General features: G+C 39.5%; 1 protein-coding gene across 1 annotated transcript in view; it reads right to left on the bottom strand.

Moving 5' to 3' along the window:
- Positions 1-9562: 9562 nt before the first annotated feature.
- MACO1 (macoilin 1) overlaps positions 9563-26059 on the bottom strand; it is a 48069-nt gene continuing 31572 nt past the window's right edge. Inside the window, exons 7-11 of the mRNA XM_044997655.1 lie at positions 21404-21562; positions 19958-20140; positions 16600-16720; positions 14289-14463; positions 9563-11481 (exon numbers count right to left, since the gene is read on the bottom strand). Coding sequence (XP_044853590.1) covers positions 11279-11481; positions 14289-14463; positions 16600-16720; positions 19958-20140; positions 21404-21562 — 841 coding nt within the window. The 3' untranslated portion in view covers positions 9563-11278. The remainder of the gene's footprint in view (positions 11482-14288; positions 14464-16599; positions 16721-19957; positions 20141-21403; positions 21563-26059) is intronic.

Here is a 26059-nt window from a genome sequence, read left to right on the forward strand (position 1 = left end):
TCTCCCACTAAGACAGACCAGCAGCAGGGACAAGTCACCTCCCCCCACCCCTGGCAACAGGGCCACTAGCAGCTCCTCCAGAATCACATTGTCTGGTGCACGTCAGTAGTTGCCAGGTGGTGGCCAACAGGGCCTTGTGCTCCCTTCCCCACCGAGGTGAAGGCAGAGCTGCAGCACGCCCCAGTGACGTCAGCAGAACCTGCCTTCACTGAACAGCTGCTGTGCATTTTGCAGTGGGCTTGGGACCAGGCAGAATGCAGCTAAGCTCATCTTCCCTGCCTACGGCTCTGACCTCACTGCACCACCCTGCTCTTCTTGAACCTCTCCACTGGTTCCCTGTTCTCCACTGCATCAGGTCCAAGCTCCCTGACACCCCCCCCCCGCCCCATCAAAATTCAGTCCCTCCCCACTTGTCTACTCTTGTCTCTTATGATCACCTCCTCTTCCTGCCCCAGGCGCTTGGCCGCCCCATCACGCAGTCCCCACTTGACTCTTCTACGTTGGCCCCTGCATGTGGAACGCGCTGCTTGTCCTGACCTGTAAGGCTGCTTGCCCCCGGCTCACCTTTTCTACGATGCCCACAAAAAATTGGCGAATAAAAAGAGTAGGTGGAGGGGCCTTGTGATTTGCAGTGGCTTTCCCACTCCACGGGTTTCCATCTGTAGAAAACTCTCCCTCGTGGTTTCCTGCCACTGCTAGGTAGAGCTGAGGGAGCTGTGTTGAACAACAACAAATCCAAAACATAAATGGTGAATATAAAAACTGGGCAGGATTCAATGTATCCACTTCCCCCCCACCCTGTGTTGCTTGTCATCTAAAGATATGTCATCACAGCACCTGTAGCCATAGCAAGCTCGGAGCTAGATTGGCTAAGCAAATAACCATAGCAGGGAAGTCAGGACAGCCCAGGCTCACCCCTCGAGCCGATATCCAAAGTCTTCGGCAGCCCTCGCTGCCATGGCTTCACTGCTATTGTTATCGGAGCCAGCTAGATCAAAGATACGTCTATGCGTGCTGCGGCCAGACCTTGGATTGCAGAGGAGACGTACCCTTAGGTTGGAAGCCATTCAGGGCTTGGTTGTGTGCACTTCCACCAGGCAGCAGTGGTTAATGTAGGTTAAATAACTATTAAACGTGGATCAGACTGAAAAAAGAAAAGAGGAAAAAAGTTCTATTGTATCCGTGCCCCTCCTTCATTGGTCTTTTTAGATTATAGACTGCAGGGCGGGGATCTTTCTTCCTGTTATCTGTCTGCAAAGTGCTTAGCACAGCAAGTCACAGCGACAGAAGTAAAAATGGCACCTGCATCGTAGGACTTTGCAGACCTATACTTTAGCCCCTAGATAATTCTGCATTTTTAGTATGAAAGTTGATTGGGAACATGCCTGATAATTATTGAGCAGAAACTCCCTCAGCAGCAACTAACCTTTGCCTTTGTGTTGAGAAACATTTTGTCTTTCTAAGAATTGTTGCCATTTAGAATCACAGCGTGAGAATCAGATTGGTAATGCATTACTTCATGCCATAAAAACGTAGTCAAACTCATGGTTTCAATTCCTCCAGCTTCTCCCCTGTCAGTACCTAAGTGGGAATCCCGCTGCTCTCCATCACATTGCTGCATTTCCTTCCCTCCTTCTTCTGAGCTATCGTAAATCAAAAACAAATTAAAATAGAGGCACCAGAAGGCATCAAACTCTTTTGCTAATATACACATTTAGGTTTTTTTTCCTTCTCAGTAAATTTTTTGCCGCTGCAGGCAAATCAAGTCGCATCACATGGGAAAGCCAAATAGTCTTCATCTTCAAGGGAGATAAATTCCCTCAGGTAGACTAGTATGCAATCCCCCGTGCCTGATTTAGTAGAATACCACCTCATTAACACTTAGCACTTACCCTGGGTTCTGCACCTTTAAAGTGCTGGACAGAAACATGAACTGATCTTCCTAACATCCCCAGCATCCCCCCCAGGAAAGGCAGGTAAGTACAGTAGATGGGGAAACAGATACAGAAAGGTTAAGTGCTTTCCCTGAGGTCACCCAGCAGTCAGTGAGGGAGCTGGGATTAGACTTCAACATTTAATAAGACCTAGGAGCCAGGAACTTCTGGACTCAACGCTCTGCAGCCCAATATGTAACAAAGGAATTGTAACAAATCCAGAACAGATTGGACATAATAAAAATGGATTTTTAATTATAAATCTATAGGATGAGACGATATAATGCTAAGGACTAGATTCCTGTTAGTTGAACCACTCAGTTCAACAATTACAAAGGATTCTTTTCATATATATTTAAAAACAAGGCCCTATTTCAAACAGCTGTGTTGTGTAGCTATGCAAAATGCAGGCAGATCCCCTTTATCTATGTATTTGTAGTGTATCTGGATACCATGGTGACTGACGCCCTAGAAATATATAGGTTTATATATACACAGACGAATGACCCTTGACTGCATTCTGCATAGCTGAACAACGTGCACTTGAAAAACAGTCTCACTGAAAACTAACAGAGCTGCTTGTATTTAGTATGCCAGCTTTTAAGGCCACACCTTGCTGGTTCTGTACAGCACAAGGCTGGGGCTCAGAGATTTTTGCAAACATAAATCAGTCAATTTTTTACATATGTACACGCCCTGCTATTACAGAACATTTAACAGCAGGACGGCTGGACAATGGTGAAACATGCTATTAAACTCAGCTCTGCCACAGACTTCCTATCTGAATCTGGGCAAGTCACTTAAGGCCAGATTTTCAGAAGAACTCCACTTACATCCAAGCACCCAAATAGATGCTGAGGCTCTTCTGACAATCAGACCACCCTGGTAGCAATTTTGTGCAGAACTCTTTAGAAAAACCTGACCGTGTCTCAGTACCTCAATTCCGAATGTGTCTAATGGGAATTACTATTGCTTCTTTTGTGTGTCTTTTATGTTTTACTCTTCAACGCAGGGGACGCTCTCTCTCTGTGTACATACAACACTTAGCACAAAGGGGCCCCGATATCGGTTGGGTCCTAATCACGCATGCTCTGCTGTGTTGGTGTTGCACTGAAAAGGTTTTAGAGGCCTGAGTTTTGCACGATTGCAGTGGAGAAGCCAGGAGTGAGCAGATGTAGATCACCCTCATAAATGCCAATAAAATCATCATACAAGAACGTTGTGTATTTTTAATGCTATGGAGGGAGACTATTTCTGAACTGTCTTTTTAAAAAAAATCTCTGTACTTTGTCTGCTCCACCTCGAAAGCTGATCCTCTTCATTAGCACGAGTCCAACTGTACAGGCCTTGAAGGAAGAAAATTAATTAACCATGACAAATGTTTGAAATGGGTCTAAAATAGCTTTTCAGTATAAGTAAATATGATTAAACTCAATTATCCCTCAAAGCTAGAAAAAGTGCTATAGCCCATTGCAAGTGGAGGAGATTCCCAGCTCCTTTCTAGCCCTCATGATGCATGAGCTATTGGGCCTTAAATCCAGTCACTGATCCTGGATTAAATCTTGCCCATTTGCACTTCCGAACAGTAACTTCCTTCTGGGGAGGGGGCCACATTTTTATGGAAACAACATTAAGGCTGGAGGGTTTCAAAATAGCAGCAGCTCTTTGAAAGCTGCCTCTAACTAGGGGTTTGTAATGCTACAAGTCAGGGCCGCCCGGGGGGAGGGGGGGCGGGGCGCAAGTGGGGCAATTTGCCCCAGACTCCACAGGGGCCCCCATGAGAGTTTTCAGGGCCCCCATACGAGAGTTTTCGGTGGGTCTTCAGCGGCAGGTCCTTCAGTGCTGCCGAACACACTCAGAGTGAGTGACGGACCCGCTGCCGAAGACCCAGAGCTACTTCCGTTCCGGGTCTTCAGCGGAATTCGGTGGTGAGGGCTCCTTCCGCTTCAGGTCTTCGGCGGCAGTTCAGCGGCGGACCCACCACCGAAGTGCCCCAAAGACCCAGAGCGGAAGGACCCCTGCTGCCAAAGACCCCAGGCCCCCTGAATCCTCTGGGCGGCCCTGCTAAAAGTTGTCCTGAGGGAGAGAGATAATGAGCAGAGTGCAGCTGAAAAGGGCAGAGGTGCAAAATAAATGTAATTTATCATATGGATACTACCACTATGTATGGGAGCCGCGTTTGAAATTCATCATACACATATACAGCAATATGGTTACCAGCATTAATGCTAAGCTTCAAACCAGAGACTACATTTGCTTCCGTTGCTTTAAAAGAAAGCTTCTGACTACAGAGGGGGAAGCAGTTTTTAAATCAGTACATGCCTCATTCATAAAGGAAAATGTACTTGTAACAAAGGTATAATCTATACACAAATCAAGGCATGTGCACATTCTGGGTTTACTGGACTGAATTGGACACTCTGTCGTATCAAAAGTTTCTGAGAAATAAAATTTTGAGATGCCGGTTTAAAAAAGAAGGGAGCTTTAAAAATATTTTAGCTATTGAATAAGTGTTCATGATTCACATTTTAATCAGACTGTCTCGCCTACGATAGATGTTATGGGCCCTCTTGTGGTTATTTCTGCAGAAAGTACATTTCCTTCCTGCAACTTTAAAGTTCCAGTAAAATCCCAGGTTGTTTCCATGACATGATAATCAGAGATAGGTACAAACAGTAACATTTAGATCCAGATCCAAATTTACTCCAAGTTCAGAGGTGTTCAGAGCTGGGGTTTTGGTTTGTGCTAATCTCTGATAACCAGCTACTACTACTGAGCGCTTCTATAAAATTTTAAATCAGAAAATCTCAAAGGGTTTTACAGACAACTAAGCCTCAGAATTCCCATATAAGGTAGAGCTGTATTAGACTCATTTTACAGATAGGGAAACTGAAGCAGCAGGTCCTTCCCTCCGAGAGGGACCGAGGGACCCGCCGCCGAAGAGCCGCCCCAAGCACCTGCTTGCTGAGCTGGTGCCTGGAGCCGGCGCTGCCTAGGACTCACAGGGAATCAGAAGGGAACACAGGAGTCCTGAATCCCCACAGTTGGCTATAATCACGAGGCAAACGGTCCATAGTATCAACATCAGTTTCAACTTTTCCCCAAAAGCAGTGACTCTCTAAAACACAGGGTACAAAACCAAACTTTATAAGACATCACCTTTTCCTCCTTCCATCTTCGAAAACGTGCGTAGGTCCAGCTGGACAGGGGAGCTCACTGACACGAAATCTACAGGTAAATTTATCCTGCTCTTACTTCTGCTTAGTCTTGACCCTTCAAAATTTGATAAGCAATTAGATATTGGTTGGGATTAGGTCCAAGTATAATACCCTTCCTTCCCACTGAAATAATCTACCAATTCCCATGAAAGAAACAGAATAACGTTGGAGTGTTAGAGTTCCATATGGTAGCTGTATGCAGGGCCGCCCAGAGGATTCAGGGGGCCTGGGGCAAAGCGGGGGAGCTGCAGCGCTTGTACTCACCTGGCGACGGTCCAGGTCTTTGGCGGCATTTTGGCGGTGGGGGCCCTTCAGTCGCTCCCCGTCTTCAGCAGCACTGAAGGGCTCCCTGTCGCCGAAGACGCTGGGCCAGGGCTCACAGGGCCCAGAGCCTGGGGCAAATTGCCCCACTTCCCCCACCCCTCTGGGCAGCCCAGGCTGTTATGCTCTAAGGGGTCAGCAACCTATGGCACGTGTGCCAAAGGCAGCACGCGAGCTGATTTTCAGTGGCACTCGCACTGCCCGGGTCCTGGCCACCAGTCCGAGGGGCTCTGCATTTTAATTTAATTTTAAATGAAGCTTTTAAAAACTTTGTTTACTTTACATACAACAATAGTTTAGTTATATATTATAGACTTATAGAAAGAGACCTTCTAAAAACGTCAATGTATTACTGGCACGCGAAACCTTAAATTAGAGTGTATGAATGAAGACTCAGCACAGCACTTCTGAAAGGTTGCCGACCCGTGCTCTAAATGTTGAACGTACACTGGATGTATCAACATTTTCTGGAAGCAGAAGCTCTCTTTAGTCATGGGAATAAGTCTCTGTAAGGTGTTCTACCTAGTCAATTTGGTAAGCTCTTTGATATCTGCAATTACAAGCAGACTTTAAAAGTCTTTTAATGCTAAAATTGCTTGCAAGCATTCTATATTGCATTAAATTATTTTGGAGGAGAATCTAAGCATAATCAAAGCTATTTCGAAGGAATTATGGATCAGCAAATGCTTGGAAAATTAAGATGCACCTGAAGAGTCTAAAAAAATTGGAAAGACTGCCTGAAAAGAAGAGCATAAAGAGATCAATTGTTTAATTCCGATTATTGAAAATTAGGACACAGTAGCAAATATGGCAGAAAACACAGCCCAGTTTAAGGCAGCGGTTATAAAAAGAATGGGAGGTTTTGAAAGTGCTAATTAATGTACTTGTAAGAATCCCTTTGCTTCATTATGGTGTTGAAGGAGGTGATCTGGTGAATTTGAAAGGCTTCCCAGACATTTGCCATAGGAACCATCAGAATTGGACTTTGTCCCAATAGACATACTCAGGAGAAAGCACAAGAGAATTAATCTGGATCTTTCTGAGAGACCAAGGCAGTTGATCATGTCAAAGTCGGTTTTTGTTGGGTAAGAAAGATACGTTTATTAGACGTATTAACCAGAGGCTTAGGTTTATACTTCGGGGTACTACATGGAAACCTGAATTCATGGTAAAAAAAATAAATATTCTTGGAGCATTTCCAGATACCTAAAGGGAAAAGAAAGCATTTATCTGCCTGAAGCTTTTATTTTGTGTAATAGAGCCATCATTATCCAAACCCAGATAAATTGTAAGGGAAATAACTGTATTTTAATTATACAAGAAAGATCGTAGACACAATTTAAAGAGAAAAGGAATTTTCTGTAAGCAGTAATGAAGATTTCCAGAACATGACAACATGCCCCTATAACTGAGTCCAAGTGCCCCACACAGGGAAAATTATACATAAATGAGCCACTTAACTTCCAATTTGATTGGATCGAGTTCTCTCCTTCCCCCTCCTTTATTAGAAATGAATTGCTTGAATGTTTTTGTGGTATTGCTACAGCATATTATAGCAGCTCTGATTCAATTAAGATATAAGACATCTCAGATTCCCTTTTTGTAATCTATAATACATTAATTAGTATTACAATTTGCGTAAGTTCTCTCTTTTTTGGCTTTGATTCTAGAAATACTAATAAAAAGCAAGTGCAGTCTTAAAGGAAAAGAGCCGCTTCCTCTCCCACGCACTAGGCAAGAAGCACTTCTCTGTGATAAACTCTGACACTATTTCGATAATGAACTTCAGGACTATGACTAGCAGGTATGAACCTACTGCTGAAGGTATGAAGCTACGTGCTACCAGGTTATGCCACTGGAATGCTGGCAGTATGCAAGCCCATATGGGCGATGTCAAATGAGGTGGGGTTTTTTGGTGTAAGAACCTCTTCCACCCTATAGTGACTCCCTATAAAGTTTAAGGGTGCTAGTCCTAATCTTGGAAAGTCTCATTCTCCATAGCAATCACAATAAAATAATAATAATAAAAAGGCACTACAGTATTGGGTACAGGAACTTTGGGTTAAACTTCGAGGCCAGTGGAAGGCCTTCTGGGGAACTCCTTACTAACTAAGATCTGAATGAGCCCAACTTTCATCACCTTGAAGCCAAAAGTCCCTTTCACCAACAGTGGCAAATACAGGAGAGCCAGCTGCCAGAGATGGTCAACAACAATCCCATTGAAGAAAGCAGTTTAATGAGGCATGGTTGGAAAGCATGGTCCTTTTGGCTTTAAAAACGGTCTTGTACCTAGATATTAATGTGATTGGCCCCTTAGAATGCCCAGATCAAGTGTCAGAGACTAAGCAACTTTCCGACCTGCTTTGACCATCAGAAGAAACCCCAGTTTAACATTAAATATTTTCATGAGGCACTGATATTAAGTTGGATAGAAGTTTGCTTACAGCCACACACTGAGGTTTCATACTGCCAGGTTCACAAATTAAGTCCCATTTTCAGCTGCCCATAAATGGTGGTTCTCTTTTATTCCTCATATTCCTCAAGGTAAGCTGTTTAATGCAGTAAACCGGAATTCACTATGCCTAATTCCAAAAGAGAGTTTTAAAAAGGGAGCTATAATTTATCCTAATAAAATTAGTACAATGGCATCCAGGAATCAAGGAGGATAATTTCTTTCAATGTACAGTATAAAATTATGTATTTTGTTCAGATTTAATTTAAAAATTCAATCAATAAGGTGCTCATCCAATCCTGAAGTACTTAATTAAATGTTACAAATAAGGTTGATAGCGATTCTTTCTTCACATGATTTGGTTTCCAAGTACAGGTAAAGGTTTGTTTGGAAGTGGTGAGTGGTTTTGGAGAAATATTACATTTTACTTCAGCAGATCTCTTTAGATTTATTTACCAAATGCAATTTCCAACTGACTTGTCAGAATCTAAGCCCCTTCTCTAGTCTTGGTTTCTTAAATCCACTGCACATTAGCACGTTGGTCTTACAATTTATGATCAACCATTAAGATATTCTCCACTTCAAGCAATTAAATATTTACAGCTCAAAGTTTGGTCAATGTCAGTTTTGACTGCTTAAATGATCTCATTCCACTCACACCGCTTATCTTGGTTAAATGATATAGCTGGCAGACTTCTGCAAACAATTTCACCTTTCTTAAGTAATTGGAACAATGCAAATTATCCTTCCCAATCATCCAGAGGGAGATAGTGGAGACTCCAACTTCCACTGCAGTGCAATGTGATTTTTATCACCACAAGTTTACCTAGAGTTTATTTATAAACTTCTTTTCTTTGCACACTTTGGCGGAAAAAGCCCTAAAGGAATGAGACATCCCCTATCATATGAAAAGGAAAATGGATCAGAATTTCCCCCTGGAATAAGGGGGTTGTATTGGCATTGCAGAATGTACAGGAGCAAGGCAAGTCTCTATCAGGAGACCTAACTGCTGAGAATCAAAATGGGACCAAGAGCGGGAGCCCAAAGTTTGAGGGGCCTAAGAAGTATTTCCAAACTAGGACCACCTACAACAGCAGCCAAAACGAGACAATGTACTTGACAGACAGCTGGCTTTCCTAATAAACTAACAAAGGCAGATGAAGACATCTCAGTATAGAAGAAGCTAGTCTATGGGTGAAAGCAACTGAAGATCCAATAGCAAAGGAATCCCCTCAAGCAGATACAGCCAAAAGCTGGGGTTGGTTGTCTTTCATATCTTGTCCTAGACAAGGACGATGATTATACTTCAAAGTTTTCTCCATGTGTTTGATGTCAGGGAAGGAAAAGGCTTGGATCTGCCACCCAACCTCACAGAACATGTTGTTACGATTCTAGAGATAATGGTAAAAAAACTTCAACACAGAAATGACATGCTGGGTTTATATAGAATATCAGGATATAAGAAACATATGCTCTTCTTTCTGCTTCATAAGAGTGAAGTCATACTGCCCAGATGAATTCTTACCTGGAGTAGCAGAGAAATATTGTGCAAAAAGATTAGTTACCAATTTTAGATAACTCTTTAAACAAAATGCACTCCTCTGATCTGGCTAATCAGGTCAGTTAAAAAGGCAAAGTTTTTTTTTTTTTATCTGCAAGAAAATGTTTATTCTTTGTAAACCCCACAGAAAAAAATAATGCAGCCAAGACCAAGTATTTAACGAAAGTAGTGCCAAAAAGGCAGCAAAAATGGGGGAACCTCAACACAAAAAGTCAGTGACAATATTTCATGTTTTGCACAAAGATGAAAAACCTATGACATTTCTGAGTAACACTTTCATGGTGACAATTACACAAGATGATTCAAAAATGCAAATGACAGCAACATGCACACCTGGCTAAAGCTAGAAGTTTTATCCCAAAATAATATCTGTGATTAAAACGATGAATTTTTAATACTTCTATTTGATTGATTTTCTTGTCCTACTTCATGTTTGAAATGAGGCAAACATGCCAATTAACATGAAACCTTTCCTTTTTTTTTTTATTATTACTTTTTTTTTTTTTTTAAAAGAAGAACTTTGTCCTTCCAGAGTCCACTGCAGGTTTGCAAAATCATAATGTTTGGTTTGTAATTTTGCTAGTTTCCAATACAATTTTGCATCCTCCCCAATCTTAAACACTTCAGAAGTTGCCAGTGCAAACACTTTCTACCAATGTATAATATACATTTTTACTTAAATCTTTGTGCAATTTATGAGTTGCTTTTAAAAACTCTTAAAACTCCTTGGCACAACAGCTGAGAAATATTCAACTCCATTTAAATTGTCAAATACAAGATGTTGTAAATATAAATCACAGCTGAATAAAATAAAAAAACCCAGAACTGCAGATTTATTAGCCAGCTTTGCAGTCTCTTGTATACAATACATTGCACAATTCCGCCTTCACAATAACGCTTCCTATATTAATATTGTGCCTTCTCTGATGTATTATAATCAAGGCAAGTTACAGAACACTGCTGATTTTGTATCAAAATAAACAGAAGATGTAACCCTGGTTTGTAATGAACATCCAAATTACCATGAACAATTTGCAGTAGACTCTGTAATGAGCTTGATATATAAGCTAGATGACAGTGAAGGGGGAAAAAATAGTTTAACTATCAAGTTTCCTCTTGAAATGTCTTCTCCCAAGGCACTGTGAACAAGACTGTTAGCAATTCTCAATGACTAAAAACACCAATGGGAATATTTATATTTCACACAACAACCACCATCACATCATCTATTCTCGTTACTTATTCTTTCCCTTAAATGATGCCCCTTAAATTTGTTTGGTCCTTTGAGGGGTAATTAAATTATTTTCTGCAACATTACATACCTTTATTTAATACAGCTATAAATCAAAGCTTTGTTAGATTATTTAACCCTTTCACTCTAAAAAGTGAAGAATTTTCATCATTATCCCTTATGACTCTGATTTGCAATTTTAGCTTGATTATTTAAAAAAAAAAAAAAAGAAAGGGTTCAGAATCAAGCAAAGCCCTGTGTTTTTCAAGAGGAAACCATGCAAGAGTACATAAAAAGGCAAAATCGGCTACTTGAAAACCAAGAGTTGTTTTTAATGCATTGGCCAAGAAAAATAAATTGCAAAGTTCTGTGAGGTTTTCTAAAAATTTACAAGAAAAACCGATGGGCAGTTCTAGTCAAATATTGATCTTTTTTTCCCCCCTTTCTGTTTTAAATGACAAATACAGTCTCACACAATACAATTTCATCTTGACTGCAAGAGATACTCCTGTGCGATGCCTTCGGTCTGACAAAATTGGTGGGCAAAAAGAAAGTTGGCATTCATTTTTTCAAGGGTTGATAAACGGAGGCATTGGGATCAAGTCCAGAAGGGCTGGTCTCCACAAATTTGGAAGAGTAATGTGGGGACACAGGACTCAGAGTGCTGGTGGCTGCATTGTATGTTATGCTGGGCATCACGGCCATAACTTCTGCTATCCTCTGTTTTAGGTCCTTGATTTCCTGGTCTTTTTGAATGATTTGCCCTGGAACAGCAAAGAGTGTCACTTAGAACAAGCAGCATATTTTCATCCAGCACTGGCAGCCCCCTCCCACCCCCCAGACTACAGTTTGAGAAAAGCTGAGACAGAGGCCTGGCCTACACTACGACTTTAGGTTGAATTTAGCAGCGTTACCTCGATTTAAGCCTGGACCCGTCCACACGACAAAGCCCTTCCCCCCACCCCGACTTAAAAAGGGCTCTTTAAATCGATTTCTTTACTCCACCTCCGAAGAGGGGATTAGCGCTGAAATTGGCCTTGCCGGGTCGAATTTAGGATCGTGTGGACACAATTCGATGGTATTGGCCTCCGGGAGCTATCCCAGAGTGCTACATTGTGACCACTCTGGACAGTGATCTCAACTCAGATGCATTGGCCAGGGTAGACAGGAAAAGGCCCACGAACTTTTGAATTTCATTTCCTGTTTGGCCAGCGTGTTTGCAGAGCTCATCAGAGCTCATCAGCATGATGCGCACATTGCCGGGGCACATTGCCCGGGCCGTACTTTGTGAGAAGTCTATGACCATGTCCCTCTCGTCACCGCGCTGCCGTCGCCTCCTCGCCTGGTTTTGCGCGAAACAATTGTCTGCCGTTGCTCTGACGGAGGGAGGGGCGACTGATGACATGGCTTACAGGGAATTAAAATCAACAAAAGGGGTGGCTTTGCATCAAGGAGAAACAAACAACTGTCACACAGAATGGCCCCCTCAAGGACTGAACTCAAAACTTTGGGTTTAGCAGGCCGTTGATTTCACAAAACAAATCAGGTCAATTTCTTGTTTTGATCCATCTATCTTTTACATCTTAGGCTGGCAGCAGACAGTGCAGTACGACTGCAAGCCATCGCCATCTTCTGGGTGCTCAGCAGAAGATGGGAATGACCTGGCTGAGTCACTCCCATGTCTGCCCAGGCGCCCCTGACCGATCTCACCGAGGTCGGCTAAAAGAGCACCCAGGAACATAACGACGATGGCTACCAATCATAATGCACCGTCTACCGCCAAAAGGCAATGAGCTGCTGCTGTGTAGCAATGCAGTCCCACGTCTCCTAGCACCCAGGAGACGTATGGTGACCTGAGCGGGCTCCATGCTTGCCGTGGTATGGCGTCTGTTCAGGTAACCCAGGAAAAAAGGTACGAAACGATTGTCTGCTGTTGCTTTCACGGAGGGAGAGGGGGGCCTGACGACATGTACCCAGAACCACCCACGACACTGTTTTTGCCCCATCAGGCATTGGGATCTCAACCCAGAATCCCAATGGGCAGTGGAGACTGCGGGATAGCTACTCACAGCTACCCCAGTGCAATGCTCCAGAAGTCGACGCTAGCCTCGGTACTGTGGACGCAGTCCGCCGACTTAATGCACTTAGAGCATTGTGTGTGTGTGGGGGGGGACAATCGACTACAAAAACGATTTCTAAAAAACGACTTCTATAAAGTCAACCTAATTTCGTAGTGTTGACACACACAGAGAAACTGACCGAGCAAAACAGTCAAAGGAAGTTCACGGTTCTAACACTATCTTGGCAAGCCACACAAATATTGGTTTATTACAATTGAACAAAAGTTAATGTAGATTTGTACTCCTCCATAATTACCGTCAGAGTTTAAACTATTAGAATTCAGTAGCAGAAATAATCTTTCAGCACAATGTTATTATCGTGATGTCCACACTTCATTAGCACCCAGACAGAACAAGAGTTATCTACCTATTAAGACTGTACTTTAATTTTCATTAAAAAAATTTCCTATTTCCACTCTCCATTTTTATAAGTCCCTTTGAGGAATGTGAAGGTATTGTTTTTCCTATTTTAAGTGTAGAATATGTTTATGCATCATTGCAAGACCATTCTGACTATTTATAAGCCTAGGCAAAAAAATAACTCCACAATGACAGAAACCTAACAAATATCTACCTTACTAGTTAAAACAAATTTTTTTGCTGCAGGCAACTAAACTTCTGCAAGGATTCTCTGATGAATATTAAATGGAAAATCCTATTCATTTTTCTTCCTTGTTTGCACAGTAGAGACAAGTAGATATTAGCACAGGTCTGGGAATGGGTTGGTTAGTTAAAGTTTTGCTCCCTCTTCTGGCTGCAGTGGCAGACTACAACAGTGCACACATCCTAAAAAGTCTGTGTTCTTTCCCACTCCTCACAGATATCATGGTGGCCTTTTTTTTTTTTTTTTTTAAATAACTAGAGAATATTTGCCACACAGATGTGAGAACTGGCTATTAAAGTATTTGACAAAATTCCTTTTACACTTTCTAACTGTTTTTTTTAAGAGAGAAGGTGGACGAGCTCTCTTTCATTGGAGCAACTTCCATTCATGAGAAGGAGAAGCTTTCGAGCCACACTGAGCTCTTCTTCAGGTTCGGGTAATGACTTCTTTCGAAGAGGTCTGTGGGGCTCGAAAGTTTGTCTCCCTCACCAATGCCACAGGACTCTTCGCTGCTTTTCACCAATGGAAGTTGCTCCAATAAAAGATATTAGCTCACCCACCTTGTCTCTCTAAAATCCTGGGACTGACATGACTACAACTACCCTGCACATAACTTTTTTTAAAGCTTTTTGTTGCTCTGGTTAGAGAGAGATTTCTACAGTATGATATCTGAATGCGTACGTTCCTAACTAACAACCACCAACAGATGATTTTATTGTCTTTGATTCAACAGTAGGGGGAAATTAGGTGAATCCTCTAGGACATCTAATCCATCCCGTAATCCCCACAGTATATTTTCTACTGTTTCAGTTAATAGTAGTAGGTGAATAAAACTACTGTACTTTACCTTGGGCAATCTCAAGCTGCCGTTTTGCATCTCCTAATGCAGAGAACAGATCCAACTTAATTCTTGTCTCTGCACTCAGGCTATTCTCTAAGTGCTGTGTTTTATCTTGCATGGCTGAAAGTGCTGACATTAACACCTCAGTATCCTTCTCATTTTCCTTGTATTTCCGCAGCTCCTGCAGAAGTAATTAAGACAAAAACGTTAAGTCATGCGGACTTCAAGCATGAGTATAGACACGTCTTTCTTTTTTCCCCTCAGCACACCACTGGGCCTAGTATGCTGTCAGATGGTAGTTAATTATTATTGTACCCTTAATTACACATGGCTTTGTACAAGTGAATAATAATACTGTACAAACGTAATGCAAGGATGCGAGAAAAACCCATTTACTCGCCCCACCCAACCCCTCAGCTCTATGTTACTGCAACCCTTGCTCTCTCCGCAGCTCATCACCACCCTTGGAGTGCCAGCGGGGGAAGTATGAGTTGCTCACTGTGGAACATGAACAACTGATGTTTGGGATGGGGAAACAGAACCCCCAACACTGAATTTTATATAAAGAACTTTAGATTATCTTAACTGATGTAGTATAAATGGACAATAAAAGATCTGCGCCAACTGTATATCGTTTAAAGCAGTGGTTCTGTACACAGAGATCTTCCAGGGGGTACATCAACTCATCTAGATATTTGCCTAGTTTTACAACTGACTAGCAAAGCAAGTACAAACTACAATTTTATACAGACAATAACTTGTTTATACTGCTCTGTATACTATACACTGAAATGTAAGTACAATAATTATATTCCAATTGATCTGTTTTATAATTATATGGTAAAAATGAGAAGGTAAGCAATTTTCCCCTAATAGTGTGCTGTTACACTTTTGTATTTTTATGTCTGATTTTGTAAGCAAGTTGTTTCTAAGTGAGGTGAAATTTGGGGGTATAAGACAAATCAGACTCCTGAAAGGGGTACAGTCGTCTGAAAAGGTTGAAAACCACTGATTTAAAGTGACAATGAGTAAATGTGAAACATTGAGCTATTACAGTTGCTCAGGAAGAACCAAGATGTAACCACATTTCTAAATTCAGCTGGGGAGTGTTCTGGGCTTTCTAACTATTCCACAAATCCACAACTCAATTAAAAGAAAAAAATTAATTACTTTGCACAAAGACAATCAATCAATAAGCCTGGAAATACAAATATTAATATTTCACAATTTAAAAAAATATTAAAAAACTAGTATTTTTAAACAGAGAAATGTGTAAAATAAAATATAGTGGAGAAAGGCTCTGCAGAAAAGGTATTAATGCGACAACAAAACTTACATAGAAGTAACAGTTTGAAAAATGCAAAAAAAGCCACAGTCATGATTGGTAATGACAATCTATTTTCAAAACAAACATTCTTGGAAAACAGACTGTACTTGTTTTCAGAATACCTATTTTGGCAATCCCATGGAAAGCTGGGATATATGCGCTATTTGTACAAACTCTCAGATCATGAAGGTCAGAAGACAGTACACAGTAAAAAAATATCCACATATTAAAGTTAAGGATCTGACATACAAATTCTCAGTTCACTATCTGATTCTGTCCTTAGAAGCGTGTTTTAAAGAAAAAAAAAATCACACTCATTTGAACTTTACCTACTCTTGTTACAAGCAAGATAAATGAGCATAACAAAAATGAAAGAAAAAGATATTATTTTAGTTTTACTTTGGCTGTACTGTGTCTAATCAGTGCAGTTTCACTGCTTCCCCTCTATACTCCATTTCTGTTTGTGTGGGGCTTTCTAGCAGCGACAGGGGAGAGGAAAACATTTTAAAAATGGGAAACCATTGACTGCAAAACAACAGAAATACCAGATAGGTTCAGGAACAGATGTAGCCTCAGACTCTGCTTTCAGAATTTTTAAAACTGAGTTGCTTTCAATCTGTTCCTTTCAACTTTTCCACTTTTACCAAAAGTTATTTTATGTTAGTAAGAATCTTATTCCTAATCAGGGAAGAGGACTCTTACAAGGGTTTCTGGGCTGGCAATGTGTTCCTACATAGGGGCATGCAGGTTTAGAATTATGAGTTAACTTATCTGGATCAGCTAGTTTAGGGGAAAAAACCTACAAGTAAACAACAAGGTGGTGAGGATGTAAGAAACTATCAATCTTCCTCTCCCCCAAACCCTAATGTCAGACGTGCACAAAAAAATTGTGCAAGATGCTGGAAGTCCCCTAGAAAGGTCCATCAACTTAACTGAGGGTTGAAGCACTCAACACATTGCAGGTCTGAGCCATGAGTGCCTTCTCATTACCTGAACTTTCATTTCTAGTTCTCGTATCTGTTCTTCTTTCAGCTTTATGTCAATTGTTAGCTTCTTGCATTCTGTCTCCAGCTCTCTGATACGATTCCGTAAAGTTTCAGTGCATTCTCCTCTGTGAAGGAAGTGTTATCAGAAAAGGGAGTGAAACAAAAATTACTCTTCTGTTATTGTCCCTGAAAGGTTCAGATCAGTCAAGTTACTATGAATATTGCTGAATAAAATGAGAAAAGAGAATAATGGGATTTTTTAAATGAAAGAATTTCCCTCATGAAGTTAAGACAAAAGGATGTAAAAACATTACCCAAGGTTATGCCTTAAACATTAGGAAGTTTGGGACATTTGTGAGCCATGTAGAAAAGAAACAGTAGGAATTAGTATTTCAGCTCTTTGGGGGCTTCATGGATTAAAGACATCCTATGTTTATGCATTTTGAAGAATCCCCCAAATGCTTTTCAACTATTTATCTATAGCATCACCAGAATGCAGCCACCTCTGGGATGAAGAGTGGTAATCAGCCAGAGCATGGCACCTTGGGTACAGCAATGGAGGTCTGAGATAGAGAAGAAATTTTGTCCAAGGTTGCTGGGTCAAACTTTGATTCATATAAAAAGTAATTTAGTGTCTTTAATATCCATACAGAACAGGTAGGGCCTTTGTTTTTTAGGGATGCACATAACACAAATAGTACAATGACTCTGCATGAACCTGATCAATGTAAAGCATATGCATTATCAGGATTCACCATCTCGTGAATTTACTATAGGTGGGTGCTAAGACTCAACACCCAGAACTACGCGAGGAAACATTTCCTACTTCCTCCCACTGCTTTTATGCAAAAAAATTACATAAACTAAGATTCTATACCATGATAGATATTTGATTCTCCTCCCACACAAAACCAAAGTCAGCTTCCTGCAAATTCCCCCTTTATGTAGAAAAGAAGAAAGGCGTTTCAGTGGCAACAGCTATAACTCAACTCTATTCTACAGTATATCATTAACAGGGCTCGTTTTCAAGCCTTAGATATTTTGATTAATTCTCTAGCATCATGAAAAATGTAGACTTTAAAGGTTGTTTCCTAGTATGGGTGAAGAGAAATTACATAGAGGATGCTAATATAACTGCTTTGTCTTAAAATTTTATTTCATCCATTAAAACGTTAGCTTTGTGTTAGGGATGAAAGTCTAAGTTACCGGGAGAAGGATTTTTATGATACCCATTTTCATATGCGCATACAGCACACAAAGTAATTTATTTCTAGACACTTGAATTCACTAAGACACGTCTACTGGATAGTTACCAGAATGATAAAAACACAGTTGCTGAAATTTATGATTCTGTTTTATGGTACAAACTAATAATTTTGTGCTAGTAGCTCATGTCAGTACCAGAAATTTAAATTAAGGCAAAACTCATCTTGTGGAGATCCCCCAGATCTGCCTTTTGCCTCTAAAAAGTCGCTTGTATCAATGATCTTTCAGGTATACCCAGTTGCCCTGAAACATTTCACTTGCTTCAGGATTCTCCTTGCAAGGTAGCCTGGAAGGAGTAGACCAGGTGGCCGCTCTCAGAGATGCTATCAATACCATTTCATGGCAGCAAATGGTTATATGATACTGTCAGCATCTCCCTTGACAACATGATCCAGTGCTGAACACGTAAATCCTTTAATGGGCCCTACAGGCCCAGGCCCTTAGAGACTAAGTGCATTATCTCAGTGACTCACTCAATTGCCACCAACCCGGAGAGCAGAAGTCCCAAGTGATCAAAGATTTACTTTTAGCTCATCTCAAAGAATCTGCCAATATACTACCACTTCTTTCCTCCCACTCACCCATCCCTCCATGGCAGATCACTACACAACACGTTTTCTGTATTTTAAGTGAAGATGGAGTAGCCCATGCAATTACAGTCAATTGCTTTGGGAATCACCCTTTTCACACCAAACTTTTCTTGGACATTTAACAAGCTAGAGGCCAGCTTCTATTTAGTAAGCTAGTTCTTCAAAAAACTAATAGGAGAACAAGTAGAGCACCACTGAACCTCTGACCAATGGTGCTTTCTTGAATGTGTGCCACAATTCCCTTTGGTTTGTTTTTTTACCTTCAGAAAAAAAGCAAACTATTTCCCAATTAAATACTCTATTAACATATGCCAAAGGGCAATATGTAAATTACTTTTTAAATACAAACCAAAGCTCATGTAAGAGTTATATTAAGATAGTACTCTAAACACCTAAAATATACTAAGATCAAAATAAGTGAAAACACATTGGAGTATACTTAAAATATTTTAATTATTTTCAGAATCAACTTACAAAAAAATATTCTTCCTTTCATAAACTATATAAATCCTAAACCAAAATATATTCCCTTCAAACAAAGAAAATATAGTGATAAGCTAGCAAGTTTGTTATGTTTTGCAACTTAAAGGGGCACCATCAACAATAAATCTGGTCTATTTAAAAATAGCTAAAAAAGTCAGTTTTTACATTCGTCATCCCACATGCCAAGTCCCCTGGCCCTCTTCTGTGACGTCACATTTTCCTATTTTTAATTATGTATTTCTCTTCCCTTTTGCTGTGCGAAAGGGACCACAACTGACAGGGCAAACTGTATATTCAGTAAACTGTAAAAATGCTCACACATGAGTGCTGTTCAATACACCACATAAATAAAACAAATAAATCAGGGGAAATATTTTGCTCTTTAATCTTGCAATTGTAGGAATCTTTGGCCCCAATCTTGCAAGTCGCTCTACATGGGTGGACACCTGTGTCTACACAGAGGCTCACTGATTTCATGCTCCAGGGATCTGCTGTGCAAACCAGTTGCAGGATTGGGGCCTTAGACATTATTTTTAACGTTAGTCACTGCTGAAAAAAAGTACACAAAGTGAGATCTTTAAGTTGATGGTGTCCCTTTAATATCTGTCTGACTATCAAAGGACAACACCTTGCTTTTGCAAATGGAATAGATAATGATCGAAAGCCTTTTCAGTTTCTACAATCCCAAAGAAAAGGCTATTAAAGCAAGAAGGTAGGGCAGGTCTACACTACGAGGCTAAGTCGACCTAAGTTATGCAACTCCAGCTACATGATTAACGTAGCTGCATTCAACGTACCTTAGGTCAAATTATTGCAGTGTCTACACTGTGCTGGGTTTCTCCCGTCAATTTACCTTATGCTTCTCGTTCCGGTGGCGTACCGGAGTCAACGGGAGAGCGATCTGCAGTCGATTGAGCGGGTCTTCACTAGACCCACTAAAATCGACCCCCGATGGATTAATCACCACAGCGTGGATCCACAGTAAGTGGAGACAAGCCCAGAGAATAAAATAAAGGTAAGTACCTGGTAGCAGCAGCAAATGCAACAGCACGTGCCGCAGTTGCTTCTTCCAACTTCTTTCTTTTCTTTTCCTCCATCAACTGTTTTTCTACAAAGGCTCGTGCCTCTTGCTCTGCTTTCAGTTTTTTCTCCAACTGGCTGATGGTTTGCTTGTCTTTTTGTTTCATTTGTACGGCATTATGTAATCTGAGGAGTAACAGGTATATGCTTTTTTAATAACTTCTAACCCTTTTTTATTTTAAAGTGTGAAAAGATTCTTCCAAAGTTTAGGCCACAAATTTGTCTTTCTGGACAGTGCTCTCCAGACTTCAAATCGTCTTTTAAAAACAATATAGCCCTTTACCAAAATGTAATGAAACAGCACCTCAAGATTCACAAGGCAACACCACAGTGCTGAGAATTGTCTCCATGGGCTCTGCAGCAGCATATATTGGGCCCTATTTTAGGGGTGCTCTGTGTCTGTTGGCAGATTCTGAGCATCCTAAACTCCTATTGGCAGGAGTGCTGGAATAATTTTTATAGTGGGATGCTGAAAGCGTAAACTATGTATTTGGTTGTTATTACTACTTCAATAAAAGGGTTGCTGCCGCCAAACTCGTCAATGACAAAATTTCCATTGACTTGAATAGATGCATGATTGGACCCAATACCACCAGTACAAAAATCAAGGAAGAAAATGGTCTGTTTGATTTCATCACCACTGGGACGGGGCGGAGGAGGGGATTCTTATTTGATAAATAACGATATCATCTGTATGGAAAAATGTTCAGACTTCTAAGAGGCTACTACAAAAGAGGAAGTAAAATGAGTTGTATGACCTTTAAAGCCATCTCTTAAGACATTTTTGTACATATATTTTCAATGGTGAAGGCAAAACTAAGCTCAAATTCTTTAGAAAACTCATGTAATCTATATTGCCTGCAAAGAGCTTGAAATACCCTTTAAGGTGAGGGCAAGAAATGTTGATATGATGGCCAATTTTGAACAGTATAAAACTTGACTTCTTGGTTGAGCGTGTTTTTTAAATAAAAACACCCCCCCCCAACCTTACTTTATGTTGAAAGACTATTCTAACATGAGGGGGCACAACAAGGAAGACAGGTTACCAATTTCACTGAGGAAAAAGTTTTGATAGAGAGTTTATAGAGTTTTAGAAATGTGTCACCTTCAACTAGAATTGAAAATGATTAGGCTACATTTGGAAAGCCACATTTCCACTTACTAATAAAATTGCCCTATGATTATTTAATCAGATGCCTTGAAGATAAAAGGGACTAATCCCGCTTGCCTTATTCTGAATCATATGAACCACGGGACCACCAGTGAGAAAGTAAGATAAATAGGATTTGCCCCAGTATCCAGGTCAGTATGCTGCCAGTCTCTAATAAAACAAAACATGCTGCATTTGCTCAGTTCATAGTCTATACACAGTTCTGTAGCAAAACATACTTGTTCTGAAGCAGCTCATTTTCTTGTCGGAGCTGTCCAATTTCAGATCGAATTCCCCGCTCCGTGCTAGTCAGAGAACTGATCTGACTACGTAGCTCCTGTTCAGTTTGCCTGCTTGCCTGCAGGTCAGCCTTTAACTTTTTAATATCTTGTTCCAACCTAAGATAAGGAGAAGCATTTAAAAAAAAAAAAAAAAGAATTTCAACTGTAACTCCCCAACCTTCCCAAGGCCCAATTTTTTATATTAAGTTTTTTTACACATTAAAAAAATGAAAAGAAACACAGTAAACATACCTCCTGATATTCCATTGTGTGTAACCCTTGTCCCGCCATACCCTCTCTTCCCTATCCTTTGTCATCCCTTGCTATTTTATGTGTAATTTAGGTTGCAAGCAAGAATCTGTCAATTTATTTTCCTATAAACCACCATTGCACACCTATGATACCGAACAAAAATATAAGTATCCTTATTAAGTATAGTCCACATACTACATGACAGGGGTACTGTATGACATTTTTATATTGACAGATACAGAGGACCATGCTCAGGAATTACATCTTCAAAATGCACTGTAATAAATATACCTATTTTTTTTCAAAATAAACAAATCTCCTTTTCCCTTCCCAAACAGTATAAACATTCATAACTTTTTCAATTTTATATTTATTCTGCCAAAAAAAGTAGCATGTATATTCTAGTTTCCTCATACAAAGTATTGTGACGCTGTAACACAAATCTTATGGAATTATGATTTCTCACAGCAGAACTGAAACATACAAGTTTGAAAAGTGTCAACACTGAGATGTACAAATAAACCAATGTTTAGCCTTTTTGCCAAGTAAGAGTTTGCTTTGAAGTTACCAATGGCTCAAACTATGGCATATTAGTCCTTTTCATCTAAAAGTTAATTTCTTCTTAAATCATGTAATCTGTAGAACCAAAATACAAGATGTATTTAATAAAGGCTTTATACAAAGAATAGGTTCACATCCCAACTGTTCCATTAGAAAGAGTCCCTGGAATATCTACTCGAAATCTGGAAAAGGATAAAAATACTAATCTGCATTCCAGATAAAAAAGTAATTCAGCTTTATATTTTTCTGTGCATGTAATCACTGAAAATACACACAAAGAGAGATATACAAGGGTTGTGAAATCGGAAATTTACTTTTAATCCTTCCTGACCAGAGACCTTCTGCTGTACATTTTATGTTTATAAATAATATTTGATAAGGAATTGCCCGAACTGTAATTAAAGCATTTGAAACAAACTAAAAATTGTCTAATAATCACACACATTAGGTTAATATGAATGAAGCATCAGATTATGGATTTATATTTATTCAGATTTTTAAAAAATCCTTTGTGCTTAAGACAATAACATATTGCATAGATAAATAAAAGATCATCTCTTACAAGTGTAAGCATTATATACCAGTTAAGATGGAGCCAAATATGATTTTTAGTTACACACATGTAATTCCCATGTGCTCAGTGACACATGGCTAGTTTAAAAAAAAAACTTTAAACAAGGCCGAACAGTGTATTATAGGTGGTTTCAATAAAAGTTGTGTGCAGAATTAATGGACGTTCAAGTATTTAGAGGTAGAAAAATCAATAACTGGTAAACAAAAACTGAAGCAAACAGACCCCACTATACAGACTAAAGGTAATACCCATTTGTTTTCATGTTTTCATTTGAACCCTTTGGGGCATAAGTGTTCAAAAAAGCCAGACCTAAGTGCCAATGCAAAATTTACTGGTGGGAGGCATAAGACAAGATTGATTCAAGGTGTTAGGAGGCTAATGGGGAATCCTGAAATGTATTCATGGAAAGTTATAAAAAATGTTAAAGGCTGAAACTGAGCCCAAGCGGTCTGCTGGTAAATTAATAGCAAATCGCATGCTACAAGAAAGCGTGGGCTCTACCATACACATGTATTAATTTCAGAGATAATCCATTAAAAGACTCAACCCTCCATTTTTTTTTTTTTAAGATGTACTGAGCTAAACTCCTGGCTGCATTTGGTATTGTACTAAGACGAACTTACTTGTTGACTAAATCAAGCCATTCATAGTTTAACAGCAAAAAACAGCACCCCCCCCCGACCCAGATAAACACATGCGCACCCTCCCGCCCACCAACCTGTCCTGCCTGCTTACTACCAGCCTATCACAAACCCACAAAGTATTTCAGCATCCTGTACTGGTTTAACAAACAAACAAAACCCCAAACATAGAAACTGAAAGATTGGCCAATTAATGGCTTATTCAGTGCACGATTGTTATTTAAAGCACATTTAAAGTCAGACTGGACAAAACAGTTATATGTTATATGTGCATTTTCATTAGGTCTAATATAATATTAGCTAGTAGACTTGAACTGCGGCATTGGTATTTCACTCTCTTCCTCTGCTGTCCTATGATCAGCTCTTTGGTGAGCTGTGGACTTAACTATCAGAGATGAACAATGTGACGAGCAGGAGATAACAGAGATTAACACCCTATAGTATATCAACACTTAACTGGTTTTGACAGACGTTTTATTTTAACCTGAACAGTGGCTGATGGAGAAAGGTATGGGAAGAGATTGTGTATATAATGAATCAAATTCACGGGCTTTACATTGATAAGTACCCAAAGTAATTCCATTAGAACTCTCCAAAGCAAGCAATAATCATGAAAACAATCCTTGGTCAGGGACTGCTTTAATCTGCTTACAAGTATTTTCAGAAAGATTTTTTTCATAAATGAAACTCCTCTGCCTAACTTGTTCCAACAAGATGGACTGTACTGTCTCCTCTTTTAGGAGTTTGTAATAAGTAGACAATTCTTTTTGTAAATATCCAAGAGAAAGTGAAAATAGAGCACATACATCCTGAATAAGGACCCCAAATAGCCATTCCAAATATGATAACTTTCTTTAGAGACATTAAGCCATTCCTATTAGTTTCCTAAAACCATATGCACTGAGAATGCCTTGACTGAGTTGTATTAAGTTTTACTGTGTTTACTATGGTTGCTTAGAATGTGAAAATATCCAGAAATAAACACGCTGCACTGATTACTTAATAAAACCGTATTACAAAGTCCCTTCTGTCACTCTCCCATAATTTGTTAAAGTACAAAATGCAAACAAATTAGTTTTAACCAATGAAAAGTGTAAATTAGAAGTGAAAGACATTTCAAGACTTTCATCCTATTTTCTCAGCTGATCTTTTGATGCCTATACTAAACTAGATTATCTAAATATATTCAGGATTTTTAACTGAAGATGTGAAATGAATAATGCAGACAAATTAATGGTTGGATAAATTTGGTAAATCCCATTTGGAAAACACCTTAATGATTGGATAATTATTTGAGCAGAAAAAAATTCAGTAAAAGTTCTGATCAGCTACCTTCCTCTTCTACTGCTTTGAAGTTATTAAGAGGAACAGACTGGTATGCAATACACAGCCTCTAAAAGCAGCAATTATGAACCCTGAAAGAATCTCACTCTTTACCTTGTATACATGTGTAAGCAAATTTGTTCATTATACTAGAACATTAAGAGTTCATCTTAACTATAACTGCATAAAAATCAGGAAATTCATAGCAAATACTGAAATCCCACCTTTAACAATTCTTGGGCTAGAATAGGGTATACCAACTCTCCCCAAGAACTGGTGATATAGCACTTTATTTATTCTTACTTGGAAAAATTGTTTCTTCTCTCAGCAATCACATGTGCCCAAATAATTAGATTAGATGACTAACCTCTCCCACTCTCATAGAGTCAAATTAAAATATTTTTATTGTCTTGAGTGCCCACCATCTGCGATTCAAACAGTTTAAACAACAAAGTCATGTAAATTCCATGTAAGCCAATTAGATTATTAAACTCATTTTACAGTTAGAAAGTTGAAACACAAAGGGTTCAATGATTTGCCAGACATAGCTCATTGAGCCTATGGTATTGTCAGGAATAGAATCTAGGAATCCTTAACTCTCAGTTCGTGCTCTAACCGAGAGACTTAAAATGCTTCTGAAAAATTGCCTCATTATGTGTTTTTAATGTAATGGATTGCCATGTAATGGAAACCTCCAAGCACAAATCAGGAATTCCAGAAAGCTATGGAGAGTATTGATTCATGAAACAGAATTATCAGTATTGACAACATTATTCTGATCAAAGCGTCCAAAGGTCATGGCCACAGACTTGAAACTTGGCAGATAAAAATCAGTAATGTAGGAACCTGGAATGGTTAGAACAAAACAGTACAAAGAGGAAGGCAAGCTTCTTTAAAGTCAATGGCTGATACAATCCCAAGGGAATGAATCTATTCAAAAAAATTGATTGACAAACTATTTAAAAAAAATAATCTAGGCAACATTTTAAAAAACAGATTTCAATTATCCCCTTTAATTATACTGTATTTTTTTGTAACCTCAGCTCTAGTTTTAAAAACTAAGAAAGCTCTATTAGTGCATTTTATAGAGAAAATAAAAACTTGCTATAGCAGTTACAATAGCATCTAAAACGTACAATTAAAAATCTCATTATAATGGAAAGTTAATATCTTGTCACAATGTGAGAAAACGACCATACTAAGAAACCTGGAATAATAAAACCAACATCGGTACAAAAGAAAACTGTTTCATTTTAAAAACTT

The sequence above is a fragment of the Mauremys mutica genome, chromosome 23 (genome assembly GCF_020497125.1).
Source record: "Mauremys mutica isolate MM-2020 ecotype Southern chromosome 23, ASM2049712v1, whole genome shotgun sequence".
NCBI classification, from domain to species: Eukaryota; Metazoa; Chordata; order Testudines; family Geoemydidae; genus Mauremys; species Mauremys mutica.